This window comes from Myiozetetes cayanensis, unplaced genomic scaffold (genome assembly GCF_022539395.1).
Source record: "Myiozetetes cayanensis isolate MyiCay16 unplaced genomic scaffold, myiCay2020 scf10, whole genome shotgun sequence".
Classification (NCBI taxonomy): domain Eukaryota; kingdom Metazoa; phylum Chordata; class Aves; order Passeriformes; family Tyrannidae; genus Myiozetetes; species Myiozetetes cayanensis.
Genome location: NW_026086605.1, coordinates 20,849,498 through 20,875,599, shown reverse-complemented (window position 1 = coordinate 20,875,599; position 26,102 = coordinate 20,849,498). Strand labels below are relative to the sequence as shown.

The 26,102-nt window shown below is 41.7% G+C and overlaps 3 protein-coding genes across 6 annotated transcripts in view; 1 reads left to right on the top strand and 2 right to left on the bottom strand.

Annotated features, from left to right (window-relative positions):
• Positions 1–5,789, top strand: part of PPP3CB (protein phosphatase 3 catalytic subunit beta) — a 47,974-nt gene extending 42,185 nt beyond the window's left edge. The window contains exons 14-15 of one of the 3 annotated variants that reach the window (XR_007627464.1): positions 156–227; positions 5,416–5,789. The gene's annotated coding sequence lies outside the window, so the exon portion shown is untranslated. Of the gene's footprint in view, positions 1–155 lie in introns of all 3 variants that reach the window. The other 2 variants (XM_050305813.1, XM_050305814.1) reach the window with 2 other exon arrangements.
• On the bottom strand, positions 2,565–16,005 carry ANXA7 (annexin A7). 2 transcript variants are annotated; one of them, XM_050305815.1, is made up of 13 exons: positions 15,925–16,005; positions 13,867–13,924; positions 11,170–11,356; positions 10,777–10,875; positions 9,654–9,697; positions 9,164–9,266; positions 8,783–8,877; positions 7,988–8,101; positions 6,575–6,745; positions 4,917–5,087; positions 4,733–4,808; positions 3,443–3,555; positions 2,565–2,919 (listed from the first exon to the last, which is right to left on the bottom strand). In XM_050305815.1, the coding sequence occupies exons 2-13, from the start codon at positions 13,921–13,923 to the stop codon at positions 2,797–2,799; spliced, it is 1,353 nt and encodes a 450-aa protein (XP_050161772.1). In that variant the 5' UTR covers position 13,924; positions 15,925–16,005; the 3' UTR covers positions 2,565–2,796. The 2 variants fall into 2 exon arrangements, with proteins under 2 accessions (XP_050161772.1, XP_050161773.1); XM_050305816.1 differs by having other exon boundaries at positions 9,654–9,694.
• Positions 16,006–19,269: 3,264 nt separating this feature from the next.
• Positions 19,270–26,038, bottom strand: EIF3F (eukaryotic translation initiation factor 3 subunit F). Its single transcript, XM_050340856.1, has 8 exons — positions 25,739–26,038; positions 25,593–25,663; positions 25,395–25,474; positions 24,197–24,334; positions 23,045–23,136; positions 22,719–22,855; positions 22,468–22,581; positions 19,270–21,733 (listed from the first exon to the last, which is right to left on the bottom strand). The coding sequence occupies exons 1-8, from the start codon at positions 26,019–26,021 to the stop codon at positions 21,656–21,658; spliced, it is 993 nt and encodes a 330-aa protein (XP_050196813.1). The 5' UTR covers positions 26,022–26,038; the 3' UTR covers positions 19,270–21,655.
• Between the last annotated feature and the right edge of the window lie 64 nt (positions 26,039–26,102).

The following is a 26,102-nucleotide window of genomic DNA, read 5'->3' as shown; positions in this document are numbered from 1 at the left end:
CAGTACAGACAAATTTTTTGGGCAGTTGTTGGCCTCGTTTCTCATGCTGTGTGTCTCCTGGCCTCCTTTAGGCAAGTAGTCAGGTTACAGGATTGTGTCTGTGGGTGTTGTTTGGAAAGTAGGCACTCATTTTTTTGCTGCTGTGTTTCTGAAAGGTGGAGTCTGGAGCTGTCTCTAATTCTTGTATTGTTTGGGAGAAGAAATTATATCCTTCCTCCCAGAAAACTGTAAGTAGTTTGCATTGCTCATTTTATGCTTTCAGCACTTTAAGGAGGGGAAAAAAAAAGAAGTCGTCTCTATGTTCTTAGTCTGTTCTTGGGTAGGGAGCAGAGAAGTCTTGGAAGTAGCTTTGACAGCCAAGGGACACAGGTGGCAAAAGCTGTGAGAGGCATGGCTGGTTGGTGGTTTGAGCTGGAATGGTCAGTGCCTCCCTGCCCTGCCCTGGGCTCAGTGGGCACCGTGTGGGTCACTTCTTGCCTGACCTGATGGGTGGCATCTGTGATGCTCTTATCTGTAGGGCAGCGGCAGTGAGGAGTATTCAGAGGTGGGCTGGGGTCTCTCACTGCTCTGAGGAGTGCAAATGTGTGTTGGTGACACTGAGCAGAAGTACAGACTGTGCTGGGTCAGATTTTGGGGGGTTATTTTCAAGCAGACACTTGTGCTGTTGGGGAACTTGTGCTGGCACTTGCTGATCCTAACATGGAAGAGCAGCGTAGTTCACAATCTACCTGTATCTAGTTTAATGGCAAACACATCCTCACCTCCGAGCACTACAGTGTGAAACAAGAGCTCTCCTTTCAAAGCTTATTAAACCCAATTATGAAATGGAAAATTTGCTCCAGTGGTATCTCTTGAATTATGAAAATTAGCCTCTTGCAAAAAGACAAATGGTTGGGACTGGGGCTGTTTTTCTCTTAGAAAAAGGTAAGTCTCTTCTGGTGTGACTCTGAACACTTTTGAAAGGAAGTGTCATAAAGAGCTTGTTTTTTTCTAATGTTTGATCTGAAAACACCATTATGTTACATAGAGGCTATTATGTTACATCATGTTACAATTAGGGCTATTTCAGAGGCAGGATAGACAGTGTCTGTTCATTCTTTCCTTGCCTATTTTTTGCTACAATTGTATCATTAACCAGTTCTTGCTACTGATTGAACAACTCTTTGTTACTAGCATGTAATGAAAATCTTTTTGCCATAAAACAGGGCACTGTTATCAGAACATAGAACCCGCTCATCTGTTCATTTTCTTGTGGTAGTCTGTATAAGCCAGATTTATTGATACTTTGCTTTGAATGACAACTGAAGTGGTGGGGATTTTTTCAGTCACATAAAAAGATAAAGATGCACTAATATGCTTTAATTATTAAATGTTAAGATGCTTCACTTGTAAGGAAGTTTGCTCAAGAACGAAGAAACAACAACCAAAGCTTATGAGAATCTTAGTGAAGCTTGGAAAGCTATTGAGAGATATCTATATTTACATACATACACATGTATATCTTACTCATTGAATACTTGCACCAAGGATGAACAAAGTAGTGCAGAATAGAATGTCCTTTAGTCTCTCCAAATCAACTTCTGTCTATTTCATATTTGAAATAATTAATTTTAAGCTGAACAGAATTTCTCAGTTTAGTATCAGAAAAAGTCTAAAGTCAGATTTAGGTTGCAGACCATTGATGTAAGTGAAATACCTAAGCCTTTTTTGTATGTATAATTGATAAGCTGTTGTTGTTTTGCAAAAACCTCTATGTACATGCTGTGCAGAGTGGCGGGTTTGCCGTATTGGAACCAGCTCCACCAGCCCTAGTGATTCTTGTCCGGGAAATACCAGAAATAGAGTTTTGCTGTTTGTGTGAGGGTGTCCTATAATACAATTGTTATTTGTGAAAGCATTGCTTAGAAATGTTAGGGAACACACTACCAGCTGCTGGACTTGAAGCTTCTGTTAAATTTATGGTTAGAGACAGATTCACTGTAGCTTTCTACAAAAACCCAAATATGCTGTTCAAAGTTGTTCTCTTTAAACCCTTTGAAAACATCCACATAGTCATTTATATTATCCAGGTCGCAGCTGCCTTCAGTTTGGATCTCACATGGTAGCGTTTAGCTACAGGCTGTTTCACTGCTCAGCCATTTGCTGTATAACCCACTCCTTTACAAGGAGAGACTTCAAAATCAGTTCTAAGATGAGTTCGCCTTTCCATTGCTGCCTTAAGCATAATGGTAACTAACCACTAATGTAAGAAATTTAATAGGGGAGTACAGACAGATTTTGCCAAGGTCCCTAAACTGTCAGCATATTGTGACTCAAACTGAGCATTTGCATGATTTTCAGCATTATGATAGAAAGACATTAAAAGGGGAGGAGGGTGTAAAATGCCTCACATCACAGCCTCGGGCTTTTTTTGTCATCCACAGTAAGCTCAGCAGTAAAGTTTAGGTATTTCAGGGAACTTCTTGAGTGCTGGAGATTCATTTGGCTGAGATAGTTTACTCATGCAAGAGTCCAGTAGATGGGAGGCGGTTTTGTCAGGGTCAAAAAGACTAAGGCTTAGGGGCTAATAGACAAGATATATCTTTTATTATACAATAAAGAATATTATGTGCTGTAAGTTAAGGCATTGTAAGTGCAACAAGCTTATTGAATCATCAAGAAGGCATACTTGATTATGCAAAGTTTAAAATTATTCATTTACAAGAATAGTTAGTGTCTACATAAAGCATGTTTCATGTCCTTCAGTTTGTTTCAAAAAAAAAAAAACAACCCACCAAAAAACCAGATAATCCTCTTCTACTGCCCAACAATTGCCAGCAGCAACCGCCGGTAATCGCCACTTGTATCACTTGCTATCATTGTAGCCAAAGTCTTCTGATACATCTGTGTGAACATCTGTTTAATTTGCACAAGGTCAATCTATGCAAAGACAAGAAAAAAAAGAGAAAGCTCAACCACAGTGTATGATTTAAATGCTAGACAGTCACCCTGCATCTCATCCCTTGTGGACTAGAGAACACATGCCAAGGGTGAGATGTGCAACTGATTAGGCCCGTGCAGTGTACAAGCCAGCTGGTCCCTCCCAGGACAGAGGAGCAGCTCCCAAAGCAGAGTCCAGCAGTTGTTCCATGCTTTGTTAACATTGTGCTGTCTTAACTGAACAGCTGAACCTCTGACCTGGAGGTGCTTGCTTGCTACATGGACAAGCAACCACAGCTGAGAAGGAAAACAAGAAGTTAGTACTATCTAGGCAGAGTTAATTAAATGACTACATGAAAGCTGGCTTTAAAACTAATTACCAGATTCATCTAAATGTGAGCCTCGTAAAAGCTTTATTGCAGTACATGATTTCACAGCTGTGAAAGGAGGACTAAGTGACAAGCTGTTTTGGGTAGGTGGCTTTCTGCTGCAGGTGACTTGTACGCAGGAGAAAGTTTCTTACCTCGCTGCGAGTGACCACAATTCTGATGAGGGTAGAATCATCTGTGCCAGCTCCTCTCATAGAATGATAAAGTCTTTCTGCAAAAAAGGCTGGGCGATTTAAAGCACATTGCACTGCAACAAAGTATATTTTTAGGATTAGTTCCAGTATTGTATCCTGTGTAGTGATACCTGGCAGGATCAACTGGGGATTTTTGCTGTAGACATCTAGAAGTAGGTCTGGGTGAAGAGCCAGTCACTGTAGATTTCAGGACCTGTTTATAGGGCTAAGCTTATTTTCAAATTACCGAATGAGTTATTCCTTCACACAAAAACTTAGAGTTACTTAGTAGTTAACTTCTCAAGAAGTGTTTTCAAAGCTGTCTGAAATGTTAATTCTCAAATAGGTAATTCAAAAACAGTTCTTCTCCTTGGATAGCTGGTACTGGGACATAAGGCATTTTACTTGTGTTCCACTGCTAGAATCCACTAAGAAAAGTACAACTGTAGAAGGTTCTCACTCTAGTAGTTACAGAATGGATCTTGTTTCAGTTAGATTATTCACACTCATTATTCTTTCTCAAGCCTGAACTTTTCCCATTAAACTCTTGAGTAGAATATTCTCTGAGAAGTTTTTCCTTATCCATTACAGCTACAGGAATGCTGTCGTTTTGGCAAGCACTGATAGGACTGGTGTCTTCAAATTTACCACTAAATAATACTGATTCTCACTGTCAGTTAATTGTGATGAATTGTGTTAAACTGCTTTACTATAACAAGTCAGCACCAAAAAGTGAATTCAAAACAGGTCTTCTATTTTGCTGAGGTTTTCCTTAGCAATAGCTGAGCTTTTTAGGGGTAGATGGTGGTAGGGAAGAGGAGTAGAAAGGGAACTGTGTCTTATGTAGGTTCATGCTGGTTCTGAGGTCGTCTTCATGGGTGGCTCAGCTGTCTCTGCTGAGGTGCCCACACCCAGACTCACAGCTCTGTTACACTGGGAATCACTCATTCTGCAGAACTCTGAAATACACAGCTACAAGGACTAACCAGTGACCCCTGGGTCCGGGCAGTTACCTGCCCTCCCAGAGAAGTAACAAGTACTTTCTATATGGCCTTTGCTTATTTCAAACTGACTTGTTTAATTAAGTGTAAAATGAATAATTTGACTAATTGAAGTTACTTTTGTGATAGCAGAGTCTCAGGTTGTGTGATCGTTTGCCATAATGGCAAGTGTTGAATTGGATTCTTCTTTGGTTACATTTAGAAGGTTTAATTCTTAAAGGATAAGGGAAGGGAAGAACATATCACTTACCAATGGTTTTCAAACCACGTTCCACATTCCCAGAAAACTCTCGGTCAATGCTGCTTAATAAATCACGATTAGCAATCTACAAATAAATGAGATTAATATGTGAATGATGAAATGCAGTAACAACTGGAACTTTAATTTAAAATACATTGACCAAGCTTATTTGAAATCAGTGAAGAACTCCTACCCTGGAGTATGCCTCAACTGTTGCTTTCAGCTGGGGAAAACTTCTGCTTGCCAGAACCATGTTAAAGCAAGATTCATCAGTCCCAAGTTTTCCTTCACCTGCTTGGTACAGACGCTGAGCATCTTCTTGAGCTTTTTGATAATCCACAGTTTGATTCTCATCCCGATTACCCTTAAAGCAAGGACAACAGATTTCAAATGAAATTTCGCAGAGAAGGCTATGCTTTAACTGTGTAGACCCCAAGCATGTATCTTGCAAGCCTGAAGCAGAAAGAGAAATAGCAGTTTCTTTAAAACTTCTCTTTGGTTTAATACTCCTTATAGGAAACAAATATAAAAGTGGCTCAGAACCCTATGTGTAGGGCATGCTTTAAACTCTAGATATACTGACTCAGATAACATCACCTCTACAAACCATCTCACAGTTCTAATTAAATACTGTACTTAATTCTCTATTTTATTTAATAATGTAAGCTTTCTCTTGATTTGTTTGTTTCTAGGCTTCAAGTTGCAAAGACTCTTCCCAAACAAACTAATGAATTATCTTACTGAATATGCACACCTGAAATATCTCAGGTCTCCTACTTTATTTAGAAGTTGCTTATTCCAAGTAAGAATGTCTCCAGAAAGTACTTACTGCAGTTATGTCAGTAGGGCTTACATGACATTTTACATGCTTTGGTGCTTGTTTTGGTTTTTTGCTGCCCGGTGCATGGATGAGTACTGCTAAATATACTGGCTGAGTAGGCTTGAACACATGCTCTCAAATACTGTTGTATCTATAGTGGTTAATATACTATTTAAATTATGTGGTTGTTGGTTACTGTAAAATGCTGGATTTATCAAAATAAAATTAGCAGCATGAGCTTCTCCAGATTTGCTTTCTTGTGGATTTTGACTTATAAATCCAAATACCTAGTGCATAGCTGAACTCTCACAAAGGTAGAGGCCAATGAGGCAGAGAAGTGCCATAGTAATTCTAACAGAAATAGTCATATTGATCAGAGAACTGTGGAAAGTTGCATTAGTTACATATTTATTCCTAAATATGGATAACCACAAGTTCCTATTCTTCAACACAAAATGAGCCCCAGTAAATGATATGAGATAAGCAAGCTCCAGTGTTCACCTGAGTTCAGTAGCAGCACCTCCCTAATTCTCATGGTGTGAAGGGAAGGCAGGCTGTGGTGTAACTTGGGAGGTAAGTTTTGCCCTGTGGCACCTCTTAGAGCTTGTTCACAGGGATTCTCACAGGTGTTCTACATACCATAAAGGTTATCCAATCAGATTCACACAAACTATTTTGTTAATGTATGCAAAAATAAAAAGCATTTTGCTTTAACAGCAGTGTGGACCACTAATTTAGAGAACCACTCAGTTGCATCTGCACAATATTTATACATAAGTTCTCTGAAATTAATCTAGAGTGCTAAATTAGGTCACACAATTCATCATAGATTTGTAGATAGGAAGCATCTCTTGAGGAGGGACTGAAGTGCCATATCTTAGAGAATAAATTAATGAACCAGGGCTAATTTCTTAAAAACCTGGCTTTTGCTAAGCATACACAGGCTATTTATGGAGCCATAATGACTACACACACCAGACTGTACACTGTTATCTTACTAAAAAAAAAATTTTAAAAAAATTAAAGCTCACTTGGCACATAGATATAAGCAGTCGCTCAAAGTGTCCTGAAGTGTCTGCTCTGATGTCTTGTTCGATGTCCCTTCCAAATTCTGATTTATAGCAGTTCACTATATCTCGAATTTCCTGGTTTGTCCTTGTGCAAAGGATCTCAATCAGCACACTCTCCTGAGTGCCTGCTCCCTGTAGGCAGAGAAAACAGAGGCATAACTGCAGAACACTAACTATGCACTTTTCTTCGACTGTGAAATAAGGCAGTCATCTGTTATTTCAAAACTTAATACAATCTATATTTTAAGAACAGTATCCTTGCAGTGTGAAAGGACCAGTCTTCTTTATACTTAAAATGGAATGAAGATTCCTCAAACATGCCATTCTGTACCAGTTCAAAAACACACCCCAAAACTACACATCAGTAACATCAGACAAAGTAACTGGAAAATGGTTTAGGAAGAAAATTCTTTGACAACCTTAATCTGTAAACTTACTGAAGGAAGGTAGAGCCTTAGGATAATGAGTAAAGCCAAAGATACACATGCAAATTCTGTTTTGGTCACCATACAGTTGTGTTCCCCATACCAAATGTGGCTGCTTCCTCAACACGGAACTTTTCACAGATGCTTCCCTCTCCCCAGAATAAAAATTAACTGACATTTCTGTGTACAGTGAGATGGTATGGTCATCTCAGTTCAGGCAAGGACTAGATAGGAGAGTGGATCTATGTGAGGCTTCTAGGTAATGTTACATTACAATTTTTTTTAAATGGTTGAGTGGCTGTTCACTCCATTAAAGGCAGTTCTTAATTTAAGCTCCACATTCTTTAGAAGATCTCCATTCAAACTCAGTTGAGTTACACGTTTCCACTACCAGCCACCTGTGAGCTGCCACAGCTCACACCAGCAAGAAATTCTGGTAAACTGTATGTACCAGTTTACCTGAGTTAAAAGTTTGACCCAAGTAGCTCACCTAATCTCTAATGCTGTCTTAGTACTTGAACAGATATATGCATCATCTGACCTTAAGAAATTATTTTTTCATTGTCTTTTGGGAAAAAAAAAAAAAAAAAAAAAGATAATCCAAACCCACCTATCAGTAACAATGGTTTGCTCCTAGTCAGGAGAGGTACGTACCTTCACTCTAAACAGTGGTTATGACTTTAACAGCACCCTGGCCCTTTCTAGGCTCTAGTAAAAATTATGCCCAAGTGGCAGAGAACAAGGTTGTCCTGCAGCATTTCATGCTTTTCTGGAGGGACAGCTGCCCTGAACTGGCTAACTGGCAGAAATTGTCTGGAACTCAGCGATGCAGCAGTAAAGAATTTTAAGCCCTGTAATCTCAAGATTTTTCAACAATGCTGGGACCAGCTCTTCTTAGATGAGTATTTTAGAATAGTTTAAAACTATTTCCTGCTGAGGAATACCATACCTTCATTGCATGACGTAAGCTCCAGGCATCATAGTAGGTACTAGGCATGAAGAGCGCTAAAATCAATTCTTCCACATTGCCACTTAACTCAGACTTCAGATCTTTAATTAAATCCTGTTAAATTATAAACAGAAAACGGGTTTGGAGAGTGTTAAGCAGATAGCTTATGTACTAAGAAAAGATCAAACTAGAACTTACTTTCATTACTGATTTCTGCCTTTGTGCTGGTTTTCCTGTAAAGCTTTGTTTTATTTCTTAAGAAGAACTCTGTCATTTTTGCAATTTAAAGTGAAATTTTATAGTTGTGCCATTTTTCAGGACCTGATTAGGTCTTAATTAGCGAGGAGATAATGGAGAAGAGCTGAGCTGTCAGAGTTTTGGACAGAGGGAAGAAATTAAATTAACCTGGACTTTCATTGACTATCCAATCCTCTGTTTCTTAGGAAAAAACAGATTTCAATGCTTGTGTGTGTGCATAAAAATCTCAGTAGTTTCAGATACTAATACAGAGGCAGTTTAAGCTTGATAATTTTCTGTCTGTCAAGCATTAGAGACGCAGAGAAGCTTCTTGTGTAGTCAGAGACAGAGACAGCCTCCAACCTTTCTCCACCCCTGCTTCTGCCAGGTATCAGGACAACACTATGTCAAATACCAGATGTTCCCCAATACTCAAGGATTATGACCAAAAGAAGTGCATGTTAAAAATGCCTAAATCACTCCTCAGGACTAAAATGCAACCAGGCAGTTGCTGAAAGTTCGGTTTTGTTTACCAGTTCAAATAATTAGTGAACATACCTTGCCATACATTGTCTTGAAAGCTGCCTTGATTTTTTGCCTTTGATCATTGGAGCGGTTAGCAACAACGTCTATGATGGCCTGCTCATCAGTTCCTTGGAAACAGAAGGGCAATGCCATGTAAGAATGCAAAACAGTCTCTCCAATACTGTGCATTTTATACCGTTACATTTGGGCATAGTTACATAGTAAGTGATTACCATTTACGCCCACTAATTTTTCTATGTAACTTCATCCACTAAATAGCCCAAGCCATTTTGAAAGTGTGACTTTTGAAAAGGCTGGGGGGAAAATGTATAGTTAAATAAAAATTGAAGAAAGTAACAAAATGGCATTAAGAATTTAGCTCAATAGAAATTAAAGCTTCTGTTGCTTACTTACCAAAACCCTTCATAGCTTTGCGTAGAATTTCTGCATCCCTTCCAGCATCAAAGTTTGGAGCAGCTTGAATTGTGCCCTGGGTACCCTGAACCATCGCTGCAGGCTGAGAATAAGAGTCACATGTAACTAGATATCCTGCACAATATAAATTCAAATTAAACCCATAACACTGGAATCAGTACTTCAGAAGGAGTTGTCCATTAGTTCTCCATTTCTTCATCTAACACAGAACCAGAGTGACATTTGGTTATGTTGAAAAGCTTTGGCCCACTAGTGCCAAAGCCTTGCTTGTACCCAGTTGTATGGGATGAAGATCTCGATGAGCAAGAGTACACAGATACAGGGTTATGAACTTGTTCAGTTGGTACTCTGAGGGTAGAAGGAAACTCCTGATGCAGAACACACTGCAAACTGTTGGAAACCAGCTGTAAAAACATTAAAACTACAGGCGCCACATAAGATTGATTATAGAAGAGAATACAGCACATACCGGACCAGGCATTGGGGATGGTGCTTGTCCACCAGGAAATCCTACTGAAAATAAAGAACAAGGTAGAAGACATTAATTAAGTCTTCTCTTACTATGGCAATGCTATCTAATCTGAAAATAAAGCCAGACCTACCACTGCACCAAATGTGTTTCCTAAATAATAAAAAAACTGTCATGATCAGTAACTGAACTTCTTGCCCTTGGGAAGAATAGGAAGAAGCAATCACAGGTGCATTTTGATATATACACTACCAAGGTAATTCTAAAAACACTGAATTTACTGGTGCTGTGGGAACTGGAAGAATCTCTCCTTATTAAATTCTACTATTTTTGACAAGCCAATACAGCCCACACAAATGAGGAATGCGTGTCCCATGCTTTCTTTAAAAGCCATATTATATACCTGAAAATGTCTAGCAAGTAAACAATAAATATTAAGAATTCACTGATGCAAAAAGAACTGAAAGAATTTCATTTTGTGAACAAAAGCACTGTGAATACAAAAGCTGCGAAAAATTTTTGTACTGGAATTTTACTTTTATTCATAATATGTATGCACATTTCTTTCCATTTTAGTACTAGAGCTAACAAAGCAATCATTAAACAAAAAGATTTTGCTGCTCTGAATTTCTTAAAAACACAATTGACACATTCCAGGACAAAAATCATCCCTATGGTAACTGACCACTCAAGGCATTACAAACACTGCACTGCTTTTAAGCAGTTGTGTGCATTCTCCCTTCCTCCTTCCCCAGTGTGCCAGGGATCACTGTGAACACACAGATCTGAAAAATGCAGTTCGGATTAACAGCTGTCAACTCATTGCATGTGGACTCTGATTTCACAGTTCTTATCAGACACTTGCAGTTTGAAGAAGGATAAGCACCTAAACCACTACATCACAACCATTAATCAGGGACAGCCATCACTTTTGGACGTAGCACCTGCAGAGTTGGTTCTTATCAGCCCTTCAGTTCCTTTGTCAAGAAAGGGGGCAGGACGTAAACAGCACACCGACCTCAACAGCTAAAAGTAACAAAGGTAAGGGCCTGATTTGTTACTACCTATCCTAGGATCTCTTGGTTTAACCTTGAAGGCTTGAAGTTTCCTATATATGACATACCTGGAAATTGTGCTGGTCCACCTCCAGCATAGTTTTGGGCAGGAGGCTGTGGGTAGCCACCAAAGCCAGGGCCAGCGGGAGGCACACCAAACCCAGCGCCTGTGGGAGCCAGGGGAAGAGACAGACTGAGCATGCTTAGTGTTTTGTACTTGACCTCTGACACATGAGCACAGCTATACAAGAGGCTCATTTCTGCATGTCTGTGCAGTGACCCAGAGCCATCAAGCCACTGCCATCAGCATGCAGGTATTTACTGCTAGATGGCAGTCTGGCTGCCTGCCTGCTGCTGCCTGAACTGATCGCTGAACAAAGCTGCTTTTCTTTACTATTTCTAACAAGCACAGGGAATGGTTACACTGCAAATCCTAAGTGGTACTCTACAGAGGATCCTACCTCCAGGGTAAGGTGGCATTCCTCCAGCCTGGGGAGCTCCAGGATAGCCCCCCGGGGCAGGATATCCTGTCCCTGGAAACCCAGCGTTGGGTGGTGCTGCGGGATAGGTCCCTCCTCCTGCTGGAGGGTATCCAGCAGGATAGGTGTACTGACCAGCTGGTGGATAGACAGACTCTTGTCCTGTCGGCTGAAACACAAAAATGGGATGTCTGTATGCCTATTAACAGGATCTTAGAGTAAAAACCCCCAAGCTACCAAACTGTCCAATTGTATAATAACAACACAAATTGTTTAATTAGATCAGCACTTGAAGCAGCAGCAGAATTCCTGAAGCCTGGATGGGCTCCTCCTGTTGGGTTTTCTGATGAATCTCCCATGTTGACACCAAATTAGAGAGTGCTGCAGGGTCGAAGGCACCTCTGGATGGCCTGTGATTCCATCCACTTTTCAACTTCAAAGCAGGGCCAGCTTTGGAGTTGAATGAGGTCATGCAAGGCCTGATTGTCAAGCTTTCAGTATCTCCAAGGAACAGCAAACTCACAGACTCTTGGGGCCCCTGTTCCAGTGTTTGACTACTCTCATAGTGAAAAGCCTTCCTCGAGGACACACAGTGCTGAGCCACATTGGACTTACCAGGTATCAGTACATACTGGAAATCTGCTCCTTCTATCCCGCATAAGGAACAGGTGAGCTCAGCTTGGCTTGCTCTCAGTGAATCATTAGGAGCTCACCTCCTGTTACAGGACTTTAAAGAGCTTAGAACCTTGAAAACTTCTACCTCAATTGCACAGTGTTTTCAAATGTTACAGGGTGAGAACTTACAAGAGGTGTTGGGGTTTTCCTCTGGAATCCAGGTTATAAAGCATGGACATTCAATGACTAAATCTGGACCACTGACTCAAGACTGAATATCTATTACATGTTTTAAATAAAAAGAACAAGTCAAATATCTGTATGCCTTTGTTTTGCTACATGTATGATTTACCAGCCATACCACAAAGGCTGCTATTAGCATTAATATCATTAGAAATATTTACTTAAATGACCTGGATCTCTAAGGAAACTCCTGTAAGGTAAATGTCATATAATTGATCTTAGAAATTATGTATTTAAAATCAGCTTCATAATGAAGCATAATGTATGGACTCATTACTCACTTGCTGGGAATCATCTTTACTGACCACTTTAAGAAATACAGGTCACACATTACATACAGTACACATTCATTCTTGACCTCAGAAAACAGAAATAAAGTGCAGACAGTAAAGCCTAGCTCAAATGTCCTCCTTGGGTTTGGCTGCCCCAAAATTTCTACCCCTAAATTACTGTGTCCAGGCTATATAATATTCTTTTCCCCAGAGGTACACTCTGACATTTCTCTGCCAGGCAAAAGATTTTAATGGAATTTAGATTCACAATTCCAAAATTAGGATCCTCAAAAGCCCTGCTCAGGTAACTATCAGTACTGCAAAAGAAAATTTCACTTTTTTTTTAACTGACTATCACTTTGAGCATCACCAGTGAGACTAGGAGATCTAGAATTGTTGATACCAAATGTAAGAGGTCTTTTAAATTAATGCATTGAAATTGGTTATGTTTTAGACAATAGCTAAGGAAAAAATATTTTCAGATGTAGTTAAAAATAACCTACAGCTACAATCACGAAGGTTCAGCAGAACCTTGAGGGGAGAAGAGAAATCCTGGAGTTAATAGTGTCTTATTTCTGACATGTTTGTCTTTAGTTTGACTGATTTTAGTGTTTCAGAGGGAGTAAGGGTAAATTGTAAAGCAAAACCATCACAAAATTTATTGCATTTATTTATATGCATATATTTATATATTGCATGTATTTATAGCTTTTCAGTATTTTAATGGCATCCAGGCTGAGCTCCATGCTTAAATCTAGTTCTATACTACATAAAACACAAGTAATATTCACTCAATTACAGGGCCATGGAAGTGCTATGAGTGCATTGATCAGTGCCATAAAAGCACACAGATGAATCCAGCTTTGAAAAGTAATGCAGGCATATCAAAAACACTACAGTATCAGCCACAGCATCAGCTGATACATTTCAGTCTTCCATTAAGTTTCATTTAAATTTTTAGTCCATTCAGTTGTGAGCTGAAAGTGAAACAGTCCTGTGGCTGAAGGATAGGGGGTCCAAGTCAAGATACAGTGTCCTCTATCCTCAGAAAAATATTTACTTGGTGTCATATGAAAGCTGGGCTGCTTGAGTAAAGCTCTTCCTGAGGGCTGTGACCACTGAAGTTTGTTTGGCATTTGGGATACGGATAAGCAAGTATTTGGTTGAGACTGATTCAGAGATTACCTCTGACCCTGTATGTAAAGACCCTCATATTTATAGAAGAAACTCTAAAAAAAAAAAAAATTGCTGAGATAGTTAGTTATATTAAAAAAACAAACTCAGCAGAAAAAGGTAAGATCAAATAATCAAAAACCTTTCTAAAACAGTCATAATTAAAAACCCACAAAACTTCCTTCTTGGAATTTTTATGAGATAGCTATAAAATCATCCTCAGGGATACACAGTTGAAAACAAAGACCATAATCTCTACAGGACATTGTATATGAACTGACAGCTAGTATTTACACTCACACAGAGCACAGCAAGAAGGGGAATTCACAGTCCATAAATACATTAAGAATGAAACACATTCAAGAGCCATACTTACAGGATAACCAGGGAAAGCAGGGTAGCCATCAGAAGGGGGATAACCTGGGTATGACATTCTGGGAGAAAAAAAAAAAAAGGTATTTTCACTGTGAAGGCACTATATATAAGTTTGTAGTAGGTAATTTCTTGCTAATTACCTGTTCGATCACTTGAACAATATGTTTAGTAGGTTTAGAATTGCTTGTACTTGTTAGCTATTAACCCACAAATCTTTTCCTTTTTTTTATACATCTAACCACAGGTATCAGAATTCAGAAGGGAAGCATCTTCAACTCTGTAATTAACTACCACACTTATTTAGGGTCGGGTAGACACTGAAGCATGGTAAGAGGCCTGAACCTCCAGAGAGAACTCTGAAATACAGGATAGAGTTTGAGGTGCCAGCAGGAGGGAGCTGAGCCCTTTGCCAGGACTGAAACAGTGCAGACCCTGCACTGCAGCAGGCACCTGTCTATCCCAGACCCTATCTATCCCATGGAAAATGGTAATTTGATAGGAACAGGTGTAATCCCTCAGCATTTCTTTGTTTGTGTAGCAGATTTCTGTTTCCTGCCAGTAACTGTTTATTTTAGTCTTATTTTTAACAGAGGGACTTGGGGAATAGGGACAGAGATCACCCCCATTGTTGCCAACCAGTTGGGCAGGGAGATTCAAGACCATTAGCCAGTTTATGAAACATATAACAACAGGGAAAAAAGTCATGTTAATGCTAACCAGACAGATTCCCTGATCAGGGCCTGGGGGTTACTTATGGCATGTTTCTAAGACAGCATGGACCTTAAATGCACAAATCAGAGGACATGGCACATATAAAAATGAATGCAATAGAGCATTATTCACATTTCTAGGTATTCATCAGCCAAAATTAATTTGAAAGCAGAATTCTTACTGCACTGGACCATTAAGACAGTAGGTGGACATAGAACTAAACATGTGAGACTTAATGTGGAAAACCTTAAAACTTTGGATAGAATTCTCTTCTGTTCACAGAAGAGCCAAAAACAACTTGCAGAGAAGCACTGCTACTCCATCTCACGCTGATACACTTGGATCACTTCCAAATAAATAAAAGGGAAAAACAACATAAGGTGTATTTGCAAATCTACACTTTAATCATAACCACTGCTAATGGCGATTTATTTCCCTAAGGAACACCTTAAACCAGTACCTGTACAGTATTTATTACTGACAGCTGCTTAAATGGATTTTTAATTTGGCGCAAGCGTCCTTAGGCAGGACAGATCCTCTGCCGTGACTACTTTTACAAGCAAACAACACATTTTCCCGTCAGATTGCGGTTTCCCCCGCTGTCCCCGGACAGGCACAGGGCGGGTTAAGCCGGGAGTCCGAGAGTGAGTCGGCTGCGGCGCCGGCCAAGAGCACCTGCCCGTTCTCTGCGGGCTGAAATGGAAATCCGAGGAGGGGATCTCTCTTGAGGGGGGACAGATGTGGCTCTGACGGTGACACCTCAGCGGACGCGCAGCGCTCGGAGTGTGGTGCAGAGCTCGGCAGGTAAACACCGACACATCTCCCGGCCCCGCCCGCAGCCCCCGCGCCCCGCCGGGCCCCGCTCTGCCCGCGGCCGAGCTCCATCGGGCATCGCCGCGGGCTCCCCCGCGCCCTCAGCCGCCAGCCCCGGGCCGGATGAGCCCTCGGTCGAGCCGCAGCTGCGGGCGGGGGCAGGCATCCCGGTATCCCACTGCCTGTTCTCCCGAGGTGACCAGACCTGGTCCCCCTCCAGCGGGAGGGCAGCCCCCGCCGCGGGTGCGGCTCCCTGGGCCGGGCGGCGCCTCCCTCGGCCGGACATCTGCGAGCCCTGAGCGGGGGCGGCCGCGGCTCCGAGAGCGCTGTCCCGGGCTCCATCCAGCTCGGGCGGGGCAAAGCGCAGCGAGGCTGGGGTCGAGTCCCCCGGGGCCGTGTGTGAGCAGAGCCGGGGCTGGGGCCGAGCCCCCCGGGGCGGTGTGACAGACCCTGCCGGGCCGGGCCGGGGCGTGGGGCGAGGGGCGCACGGGTCTGGGACCACCGGCTCCTCCCTTCCCCCCCACCGCTGCCTCACCTGAGGGGAACCTGCAGAACCTCCGGCCTCTCTCCGCAGCCACACCGCAAAATGGAGCCTCTGCGACCGGCGGTGCCCGCCCCGCCCCCGGCACCGAGCCCGCCCCGGCCCGGCCCACGGGCCCCGCTCCCCACGGACCAGGCGGCCGTGCCCGGTCCTGGCGGTGACGGCCCTTTGCTGCCTGTGCAGGCTCGTCCCGTCCCGCTGAAGGAAAGCTACCGTGTGCCCAATTCTCCCGGATGAGAGGTAAGTTCACAGGCGCAAGTGCCACAAGTTCCCAGGCGCCAGTGGAGATGTGTCAGGGAAGCATTCACACGGGAAGCGCCCGGCAGTCCTTTGCCATCTGCTAGGAAAGCAGGGAGAAGTCCACCCTGCAGCTTTCCTGTAGCACTAATGTTCAGCCCTAATGCGTGTACCTCTAAATCGAGACTGTAATCCAATAATGCTTGAGTCTTTAGATCAACATCATCATTCAGTAGCTGTCAGGGAGTCAGTCAAGTCACGTAGGCCATCAGAACTGCACATAACATGCAAAGAATATAAAAGACATAAGTGGATGGAGCTGGAGGAGTTCGCTCCTTTTGATGTAGTTACTCAAGATCAGGATCTAGGTCCCAAGAGGACCAAAGGTAATATTGTCCTGACTACTACATACAGTTTTATAGAGGGAAATCTTAATTACAGTTACTTGTGTGTAATTACAGAAGTCTAGTGTTTTGTTTCTGTCTATTGTTTATTATATGTTTATTCATAATATACTCTGAATAGGTATTACATACACATTACCTGATGGTTTATTCATAAGACATTCTGACCAGCCAGATACAATTTAGGAAGGATCAACCTATGATATTATGCACCTGTTACTTGAGGTTATTCAAAATATCTTTTTTTATTATAAACACATTAGAGAGCATTCAAATGCAAACAGGTTTTTTTCCTGTAATCTGGTGCAACACTTCAGCTCTAGATGAAACAACAGCCACTGTTCTATCTGTCTTCTATTTGTCTGTAAAACAGTGTGAAGTGCAGGCAGCAGAAAATAGGTGGGTAATAATTTACTATACTTGCTTGCTTCAAATGAAGAGCACCTAAAGCCACATAAAGAATCTGATAAATTACCTATCTAGCAAAACTGGGCTTGTTCTCTCTTGTTTGCCCAGAACACGGCAGGAGTGGCTTTAAGAATTTAATCCTCACAGCATTCTTCAGCTGACACTCCAAGTGTATGTCTACTTTATTTTACCTCTGTTACGCACATTTCTTTCAGGAGCGGTATGTGTTTAAATCCCTGTTTTCATGGGAACGAATTACATTTATAAAATACGCAATTCTGTAACTCCTCTTCCATTTAGTGGACCATTTGGATTTGAGTTATTCAGGAAAAGAACAATTTGTTTTAAAAACAAAGCATGAAAGAAGAAGAGAAAATATTTTAACAAACTGACTGACAAATGTCTGAAGAATCTGTTACTGAATATTAGTGTCAGCAAGAATATTTGGAATTACTTTTTTAAAACATGAAATGGAACCATTGTGGTCATCTAATTTCACTCCCTGTATTTAAAGGAAATCCCTTGGCTTGTTGGTATAGCTAGAGCCTGCACATTTAGGAAACCTTCTAAAACCCCATGCACGGTCAAGGCAATTCTCACTATAAAGAAATTCAAGTTTAGTGAATTTGGGAGACAAACTCTTGTTCTTCTCTTTTGTAATATTCTTGCATCTGCTCCTAAGACATGATACTGGACAGAATTCTGGTCTGGAGTGACAGCTCCACTACATAGCAGTGCTGAGCGCTATCAGTAGAGCTGAAACAATTGTGGGGTTTTTTTCCAGAGGAATGTATTGTTGGTGACATAGGTCACTAAGCATTGCTGCTTCTCCTAGGTATCCTGATTGCAACATTATTCCCCACTTAAATAATAAGAAGCATTATTTTGATGTTCTATTCCAGCCCACACAGTTAAATTAAAAACAAAGATCTGTCCCTCAGTTTGTTGTAAGAAAGAAGTTTTGGTCAGCTTTGAACCACAGGTCAAAGTATAACAAACCAACAGGATACTGAGGTAGTTCAAGTCTACATTATGTACTAAAAATACTTTTCCTGTTAGACTGCCTTGTGACTGCAGTCATTAAAATGCACATAGCCCCAGTTGGCTGCCGAGTTAACCCTCCATGTGTGCAGGGAGCACACTCAGCTCACTTCAGGAGGAGCTGAGAGTTTGGTGAGTTGCTCAAGGGAGAGTCATTGCCTGGTGAGTCATGTTAGTGCTCCACCCGCTGTGGTCCAAACCTCAGGATTTCGCACAGTCCTTACAACTGAGTTGCCAACGGGTTTCTAGTTCTGTTGTGTGGAAATAGAAACTTCATCCTTCCTCAAAGCACGGGAGGAGAACAGCAGGTTGTTCTGCTTAACTGCTCTAAAAGAGTAATGTGTCTAACATTTTTCACTGTCAATCTTTTAATCCTTAAGATTAAAGCCACGCATTTCAGGTGTACTCAGCGTATGTCCACACATTCACAAAATCACATACCAAAACACTACTTCCTCTTTGCAGCAGACTTAAGCGTTCTGCCAAGAAACTTAAATGACTCAACTAACAAAGCAAACTTAGTGACCTTCATCCCAGTATACAGAAATAACCACCAAGTGAAATTATAATTCTGGAACCAAAGACTTTTTTTATGTTTCAAATTGCAGATAACAAAGTTTGTTATTCCCAACAATATAGAACTTTATACTGCTGAGTTAAGAAATACTGGAGCATTACCAGCTCCTCCTGAAATTTTATGAAGGCATTTCTGTTAAAGATAGTTCTCCTGCAATTATTGATTTTGATAAGTAACACAGAGTGCTTTCATGTGCTTGCATGTTTTACATGCACTCTGACAGATGTGAACCAGCATAGCCTTACTATGCTAGGAAGATAGCAGAGCAAAGCATAATATCTGTGTGCTAATTAAACTGCAGGTTGTCAGAAGTCCTCATGCTCACTGAAAAAACCATAAAGTTTCATTGCCTCTGCACTGCCCAGAGGTGCTTTGCTGAAACTGTTCCTTCATTGAAGCTGACTGAGATTACATGTCTGAGAAGGGCCCAAGGCAACACGGTGGACTGATTTTATAGTCCTCCAACTTCTACCAAAAGGGAACAAGAGAACCAATTGTAACACTGTACTCCTTTCTGAATATTGTTATGTATATTGAGGAAAAGAAGTGTTCAAGGAGAACTTCATAGTGAGATAAAAACCCAAGATCAGTACAACTGATTGCCACAGGTAAACATGTAATACCATAATGTCCAGCAACGTTGCACTCATTCAGAGAAGCCACTGAAGAAAATGAACGTCAAAAGATAGAAGTGCTTTTATTACATTAGTGAGATCACCAAGGTGACTAAATATAACGTACAGAAGCATATCCAGAGAATTACCTATCTCAGCTACTTAAAGCTAACTTTGTCAAAGTTACTTTGAGCAACACATCCTAAACAAACAAAAAAAGGAGAAAATTCCCCTAATAAATCCATGCAGTTTACACATCAATAGCAAGTTAAAGCTTGAAATCCTTGATGTTTCTTGACTCTGAAGCTTTTCCCACCAGATTTTCCATTGAACTTCAAATTTTTAGATAGATTTCTGTAGATTGGAACAATTCTAATAGAATACCTTTAGTAATTCCTGTCTACATTTCACAGCTCCAGAGAACGAATGCCTTCTAGGTAATAACACAGCCAAGGCTATGTCCATTCACAAGGACACAATAGATGGGATTAGTTTTTAAAGGGACACTCTTTTCCTACTCCAATTCCTAATATTTGGCACTGTGCTGTCTGGCATACACCCAAACCCATGGACTTTGGTCTCTTCAGACAGCTGCTTTGAAGTGAATCGTTTTAAGTAGGAAGCCATAACCTCAGTCCCGTATGACAGATCTTCAGTAGTCTTCAGGTACTTGCAAGGACTGGCAAATTACACACTGATCACAAATTGATTTTCATCTCAGAATATTGCCTGTTGTGCACACCAGCTTATTAAAGAGCATAGCTATTCAGCTTGCAGAGTGTTAAAAATCTTTCTTCTTATGTTTTCTCACTTTCCTAACAGGGAATGGCAAAGAGTTTCCTGGAGATTGGAGAAAGAATATTATGCTTCCCCCCTGCAACTCTTTTGCAGTAATCGCTTACCCAGCTTTGCTACTTGCTCTTTTTCTCCACCAATGTCAAAACTTACTTTAAAAAACCTTGCGGAATGTTAAGTGGCTGAAGTTAAGAATATTGAGTTTAAAGAAGAGAAGGGAAAGCAAAACATTTTTATTCAGAGTAATAAAAACCAAGAGTTGAGTCCTAATTTAATGCTCGCAAATAACACTTTCAAATGAGATGAGGATCTTTGCTATACCTTCAGTTTTCACATATATTGTCCTTGCAGTAAGAATTTAGCATTGAGTCACTGGGGGAACTCTCTAGATCAGAACCAGTACAGGATCTATAGATTTGTAATCTGAGTCTTATTCTTGGATTTATCTGACAAATTAGCACAAAAATTATTTTGGGGAACCCTGTCTTTCCATACTTCTCTAACATTTCAAACTCATTCACTGAAACAGACAGTCATAAATAGTTAGGTGGGAACAGGTATGTTGTAGAAGAGGGATGCTTTAACTCCGTTAGGCAAACCTCCTCAGTACAGCTGAACAGCCTTCTAAAGGTAATGTTATTAGCTGAGACCACGCAAAGTAGCAGATAATATTGATATTGGATCAGCTAGAACTCATTTAACATGAAATATGTCTTGGGGAGAAAATGGGGTTTCTGTTTGCATAATTTTAGCAGCAGTACAGGGTTATGAAACATGAAATTTTTATTTGACGACACCCAAACTTTAACCTCAAATTTCATGAATTGTCATTTTGCTGTCCCTTTCTTCTTTGGCAAAGATGAAACTCCAGTAAGCACACTTATTTAGTTACAGATGCTTTTCAAGCCCTTTTACCATAAACGCAGTTGCTGGCTCTAATTGTTTGAACCCTGACTTTATGAGAGGCTAATGCTTTTGATCTTGACTTCCTTTCCCAAAGGGTCAGAAAATAATCAGATGCATAGAAATTATATAATAAACTGAATTTGCTATCTCATACTCTGTCAGTACCCTGCTGAAGGAATATACACAGCACCACTAATAAACCAGTGACCACTCCGTAGTTCTTCATGGTAAAGCACATTACATGCAACACAAACCCCCACAGCTTCAGTGTGCTTTAACAGCTGGAAAAAAACCCTGCAAAGAAGTCTGCAGAATTGGAGTTGATTTGATCCACCTCTTTTCTGGATGCCACATTACCCCCTCCTCTCTTTTAAAAGTGGATTCATTACACAATAAATGAGAACAGTTTCTTCCAGACAGAAGCCATTCTTGCCACTGCAATGGAACTTTTATTCCAAATACATTCTTACAATAAAGCTGTATTTTGTTATACAAGTAGATAAACCCAGGAGACAAAAGATTCTCATATTCCATTTTAAAATATCAGGCTCAACTGAACTGCAGCCATTCCCATTCCCATTTCCTGAAGCATGTTAGGGATTTTTCAGGGCAATGGAAATAAAGATGTAAACCCAGTCATTAAATGGTAATTAAATTACGGTCCAAGGAAGTTTGTAACACCATAGAAAAGTGTATCTACTCATTCTTCAGGCTCCTTTAAGTGTAGGATGGCAACAGTTTCTTTATAAACTCAGAAGTTTTTCGTTGAGAGCAATCTGTGACTGTGTGAGGTTTGCCAAGTAGGTTACCATCAGTAGGTCCTGAAAGGGGGGAAAAAAACAGTGGTCAGAAATATGAACAAAGATTGTAGCCTATTAGGGAGCTGAATTTTTAACACCTGTAAAGCTCTTTACAGTCATCTACTAGAAATATTGTTAGTCTTGAAAGCCCTTCCCTGAGGAATGCTTCCCTTGCAGGAAGGTTTTGGTATTCCTGGAATATGAAACACTCCTTGTGAAATTTTAACTCCAAGTTCACCTATGTTAACCAGGCAAGTCAAAGGGTATAGGCAAAATTAAAAATTAGTTCTGGTCTTGCAGACTGTGGCTGAACAACACATTCAGAAACTTGTTTCTGTTGAAAGAGAAAACTAAGGTAGCATGCTAGAATCTTGTTCAAGTCCTAAGTGTTATGCAAGGAGACAGAACTTCAGTTCAGGCAAAGGAAGCTGTCAAGTCACCAGTTATCCTTGAAATCCAAACTTTTTAAGTTTTGTAATTCATATTGTCCAATCAAAATGAAAGGAGAATTGGTGCTGGTTTGCAGATTACTTGCATTATTCCTAACTACTTTAAAATTTATTCTTTTATCTGCAGTTGATGGCAATATTACTATGGTGAGCTCCTTTATCCACCTTCAGCCCTGACAACAAAGGGCTACTAACATGTTTATACAAAAAGATAAGATTGTTTTGATCACAGACAAACTTGTGTCTGTATGACAAATTCTCAAAATTGCTGACAATTCACAGAAAAAAAATAAATTATGAACTTACATTGATATTGCTGTTCAACATTGTCTCAAAGTCCTCTGGTGAAATCTTTGGCACCTGGTTAATAAGATCCATCAGGAAACGCCCAACAGTGTTGTCAGCAGCCACTTTGCCAGACTAAGCATAAAAACACACAGTTCAGATGAGTAAAACTCAGTAAGTTTACGGCCCAGAAAGAGAAAATATAAAAAGAAAAAGAAGATGGCCAAGTTTACATCAAACTTATTTTCTGGCTAATAAAAAGCTGGCCTTACCAACACATCCTCAGCATACTGCAGCACCATGGTCAGGGTATCCTGAATCCGGGCTGATGCTGAGCCCACCTGCTGTAAGTCGCTGGACAAGCCAATCACTCGATTAGGGCTGAAACAAGTCTTCATGATAAGATCCACTGAAAGCCAAAGGAAGATCAATGAAAAAAACTGCCACAGAAACCAGCTGAAGACTTTTTAGGACAGCTTCAGCAAGACAGTCTAATTCCCAGTAGAATTCCCAGAATGGCAATTTTACCAGGGTAAAAAAAGGCATTTGAACAGTGTCAGAACAATGGTTACAACCGAAATAGGAAAGAAGCATTCACCTCCTATCCGCTCTGTATCATAATAAACATATTTCACTGTTAGGGGTGTGAACATCACGCCCATGGTTTTACCAGGGACTCCCATTGGGGCACTAGGAAAAAAAAAAGAACAAAACGTTTTCAGCATGGACATCTATAAGGGAGGAAGACATAGATTTCCATCTCAATGATCTCTGTTAGCACTAAAGCATGAACATGAGTAGAGGTTATTAATTCTCACCAAAATCAGCAATTTTATGACTAAGGATAACTGAGGACAGGAAATCAGTTCTGGCATGCTATTAATTGACCATTTTCATCCAAGAATATCCCTACCTGGTCTGATATTTGTCAGCATGAATGCATGAAGAGCTAAGTACTATAATTTTAGCCACAATTCCTTGCTTTTAGAACAGGTATTCTTCTATCATGAAATACTGTGAGAAATCACTGAAGGAACAAACAAATATGGCAAAATTCAAGTACAAAGCATTCTCAACATATTTATTAATCCTAATATTCAAAGTAATTTGAAGTCCATTATGCTTTAAGTAATATGTCATGGAATAACTCCCTTTTTGAAATTGCACGGTCAAGAAGCCATACTGTCTCTGTAAAGAAAGGCTTGGGATTTCTTCCTTACAGAGGAGAGCTCTTCAGCCAGTACTGGGAAGAATTTAGTGAGGTGGAAGAGTTTAATTTCTCAATATTTAATCTTCATTGATTGACAAAAATGAAGGGGTTAAGGGGAAGAAAGACTCATCAAGAAGATGCTGTTTCAATTACGTTTTAACACTAATCCTCCAGCTTGTACAAATAAATCCAATGGCTACAGGCTAGTATTCAGTCAGTGTGATGAAGTTACTGACACTGCTGCTAGCTGTGTGAATCCTATGAAATGTCCCAGAGATATTCAGAACACTGCTAATTAAGTCACAATTCCCCACTCCAGTGAGGTACCAGTTTATGAAAGGTCAGGTCTTTCAACCTACATCCAATGGTCAAGACATTCCAAAGAGAAGTAAGCCATGGTCCCTGGCTCACCACTGTTTTAGCTACTGCACAGTATTGTCCAAAATGGGACACTGTAGTGCACTACACTCCCTGTCACCCCGATGGCGTGTCTCTGGAATTCTCACAGCTCCCCTGCAGAAGTGCAGCCTCCCAGAGTACCTGACATAGGCTTTAATGCTCATGCGCGAATTCTGGAGACTCGTGTCCACAGTGAGGTGGATTGGATTGTGCGCTTCCCGGCTGTAATACTCGTGGATCAGGACTGAGTGCTCCGTGATGTCATGACCTGTTGCATACCTTCAAAAGAACACATGCTGAGGAGTCATTCTTCCAACATTCAAGTGCCCTCCCTTCCGTGCTGTTGGGATTAAACAGGTTTGTATTTCCACTGATTTCCAAACATTGGGCTGCAGCAGCATAGGAAATACAAGTGTTTTAACTATGGATTCTGTAGTTTTATGGCCACCTGTCCTAGAATTGTAGGAATCACAGGCTGAGCACACCCGTGCCCAAAATACGCACGGGGACGGTGTTGCAGTACCAGCCATAAAAATGTCAGCACAACTGTCATCAGACACCCGGTATTCACTTATCTGTCACTGTGTTCTTGACCAACTCTTTACTTCTGTACAAATTCAGACCAGCTTTGTCTTCCACAAATCAAACATCTCTCTGCAGGAGGTATAACTCGCTCATCTGGCTCCTTTAACTGCTCTGCAATTAGTGTCTCACATCCACAGGGAAAGTCCTGTCATCAGAACTGCACTTTGCTGAGCCATTAGAAGGTTGTTGAGGAAGTCTGCTCCACAGGAACAGAACAAAGCTATTTTGTAGGATCAGAGAGGCATGAAAAGACTAATAAACACACTATGTCACACACTCAGACACACTCTGTTCCCATATAAATGTACTGATCTTGCATTGCAACCCACAGACAGGTACTTCTCAGCAGAGAGCTATGCACTCAGCTGGTACCAGTGATTCCTCCTGATGCCTTTGGTACTTGAATGTGGTACTTGAAACTACTCTTTTGTATTCTCCCTTCTTTCTAACCAGTTAACTTACATGTATCACAGGTAGTATGTTCTACCAAAGCCGTGAAAGCATTTTCTAACTCATCAGTCCTCTGCAAAACCTTGCTAGACATAAACAAAACCAAATCCCGTAAGTCTCCAGTACTCTCTTCCTTTTATGAACTGCAAGAGCTTTACCACTGACTGTAGAACAAGAGTCGCAAGATCTTACTGTCACAACCATTAGTGCTTCTGCTTCTACATCTATGACAAGGTGAATTATGTATTTCAAACAGTTTGAGGGACCAAGACAACTGCTTGCGTGTTCTTGCAGGAGAACTTACCAGCCCAAGATGATCTCGCTAGGAGACACCTTTTTGTGCAGCTCATACATGTTTTTGGCAAACTCCATATCGACTGCCACCTGAGAAACGGGACAGGGCCGAGTCAGCGGCTACAGGGCTGTTTAACTCTGGGCGGGGGCAGCTGGGGCTCCAGCCCCATCTGCGGAGCCCAGAGCATCTCCCGGGCCGGCTCCCTACCTCATCCTCGGACTCGTTGTGCGGGACGGAGAAGCAGTTGGTGACCTCCACCGAGTGCTTGTCCACGGTCCCTGCGGGAGGGAGGGCAGCGGGTTAGGGGGCGCCAGGGGGTGCTGGCCCGCAGGCCGCGGCGGGGCGGCTCTTACCCAGCAGCGTCCCGATGACCCGCGCCGCGCCCTCGTTGCGCCGCTCGAAGCTGTCCACGATGGAGGCGAGCACGACCGGGTGCAGCCGCACCACGCGGCCGCCGGGGAACGGGCCCGAGAGCGCTGCTGACAGCGGCGCGGCCGGCGGCGGCGGGGCCGGCGCGGCGGGCGGGGCCGGCGCGGCCGCGGGGGGAGCGCTCCCGGCCGGGGCGGCCGGAGCTGCCGGCGGGCTCTGCGGCGGGGCCGCCGCGGGAGGAGCCGCGCTGGGCGCCGTCGCCGCCATTTTGCAAGGCAGAGAGGCTGGGGCCTCCGCGCCGACAGTGATTGGCTGAGCCGAACGCCTGTCACGCAGTGCTACCTTCCT

What these genes read in the sequence shown, in the direction of transcription:
- ANXA7 (XM_050305815.1), bottom strand. Translation starts at nt 13,923, where the DNA reads ATGTCATACCCAGGTTATCCCCCTTCTGATGGCTACCCTGCTTTCCCT. An exon ending in TCAAGACAATGTATGGCAAG is followed by an intron (nt 8,102 to 8,782) that starts GTATGTTCACTA and finishes ATAATTTAACAG; the next exon opens with GATTTAATTAAAGATCTGAA. An exon ending in CAGTTGAGGCATACTCCAGG is followed by an intron (nt 4,809 to 4,916) that starts GTAGGAGTTCTT and finishes ATTTATTTGTAG; the next exon opens with ATTGCTAATCGTGATTTATT.
- EIF3F (XM_050340856.1), bottom strand. Translation starts at nt 26,021, where the DNA reads ATGGCGGCGACGGCGCCCAGCGCGGCTCCTCCCGCGGCGGCCCCGCCG. An exon ending in GGTCATCGGGACGCTGCTGG is followed by an intron (nt 25,664 to 25,738) that starts GTAAGAGCCGCC and finishes TCCCTCCCGCAG; the next exon opens with GGACCGTGGACAAGCACTCG. An exon ending in AGCATTAAAGCCTATGTCAG is followed by an intron (nt 23,137 to 24,196) that starts GTACTCTGGGAG and finishes TTTTTTTCCTAG; the next exon opens with TGCCCCAATGGGAGTCCCTG.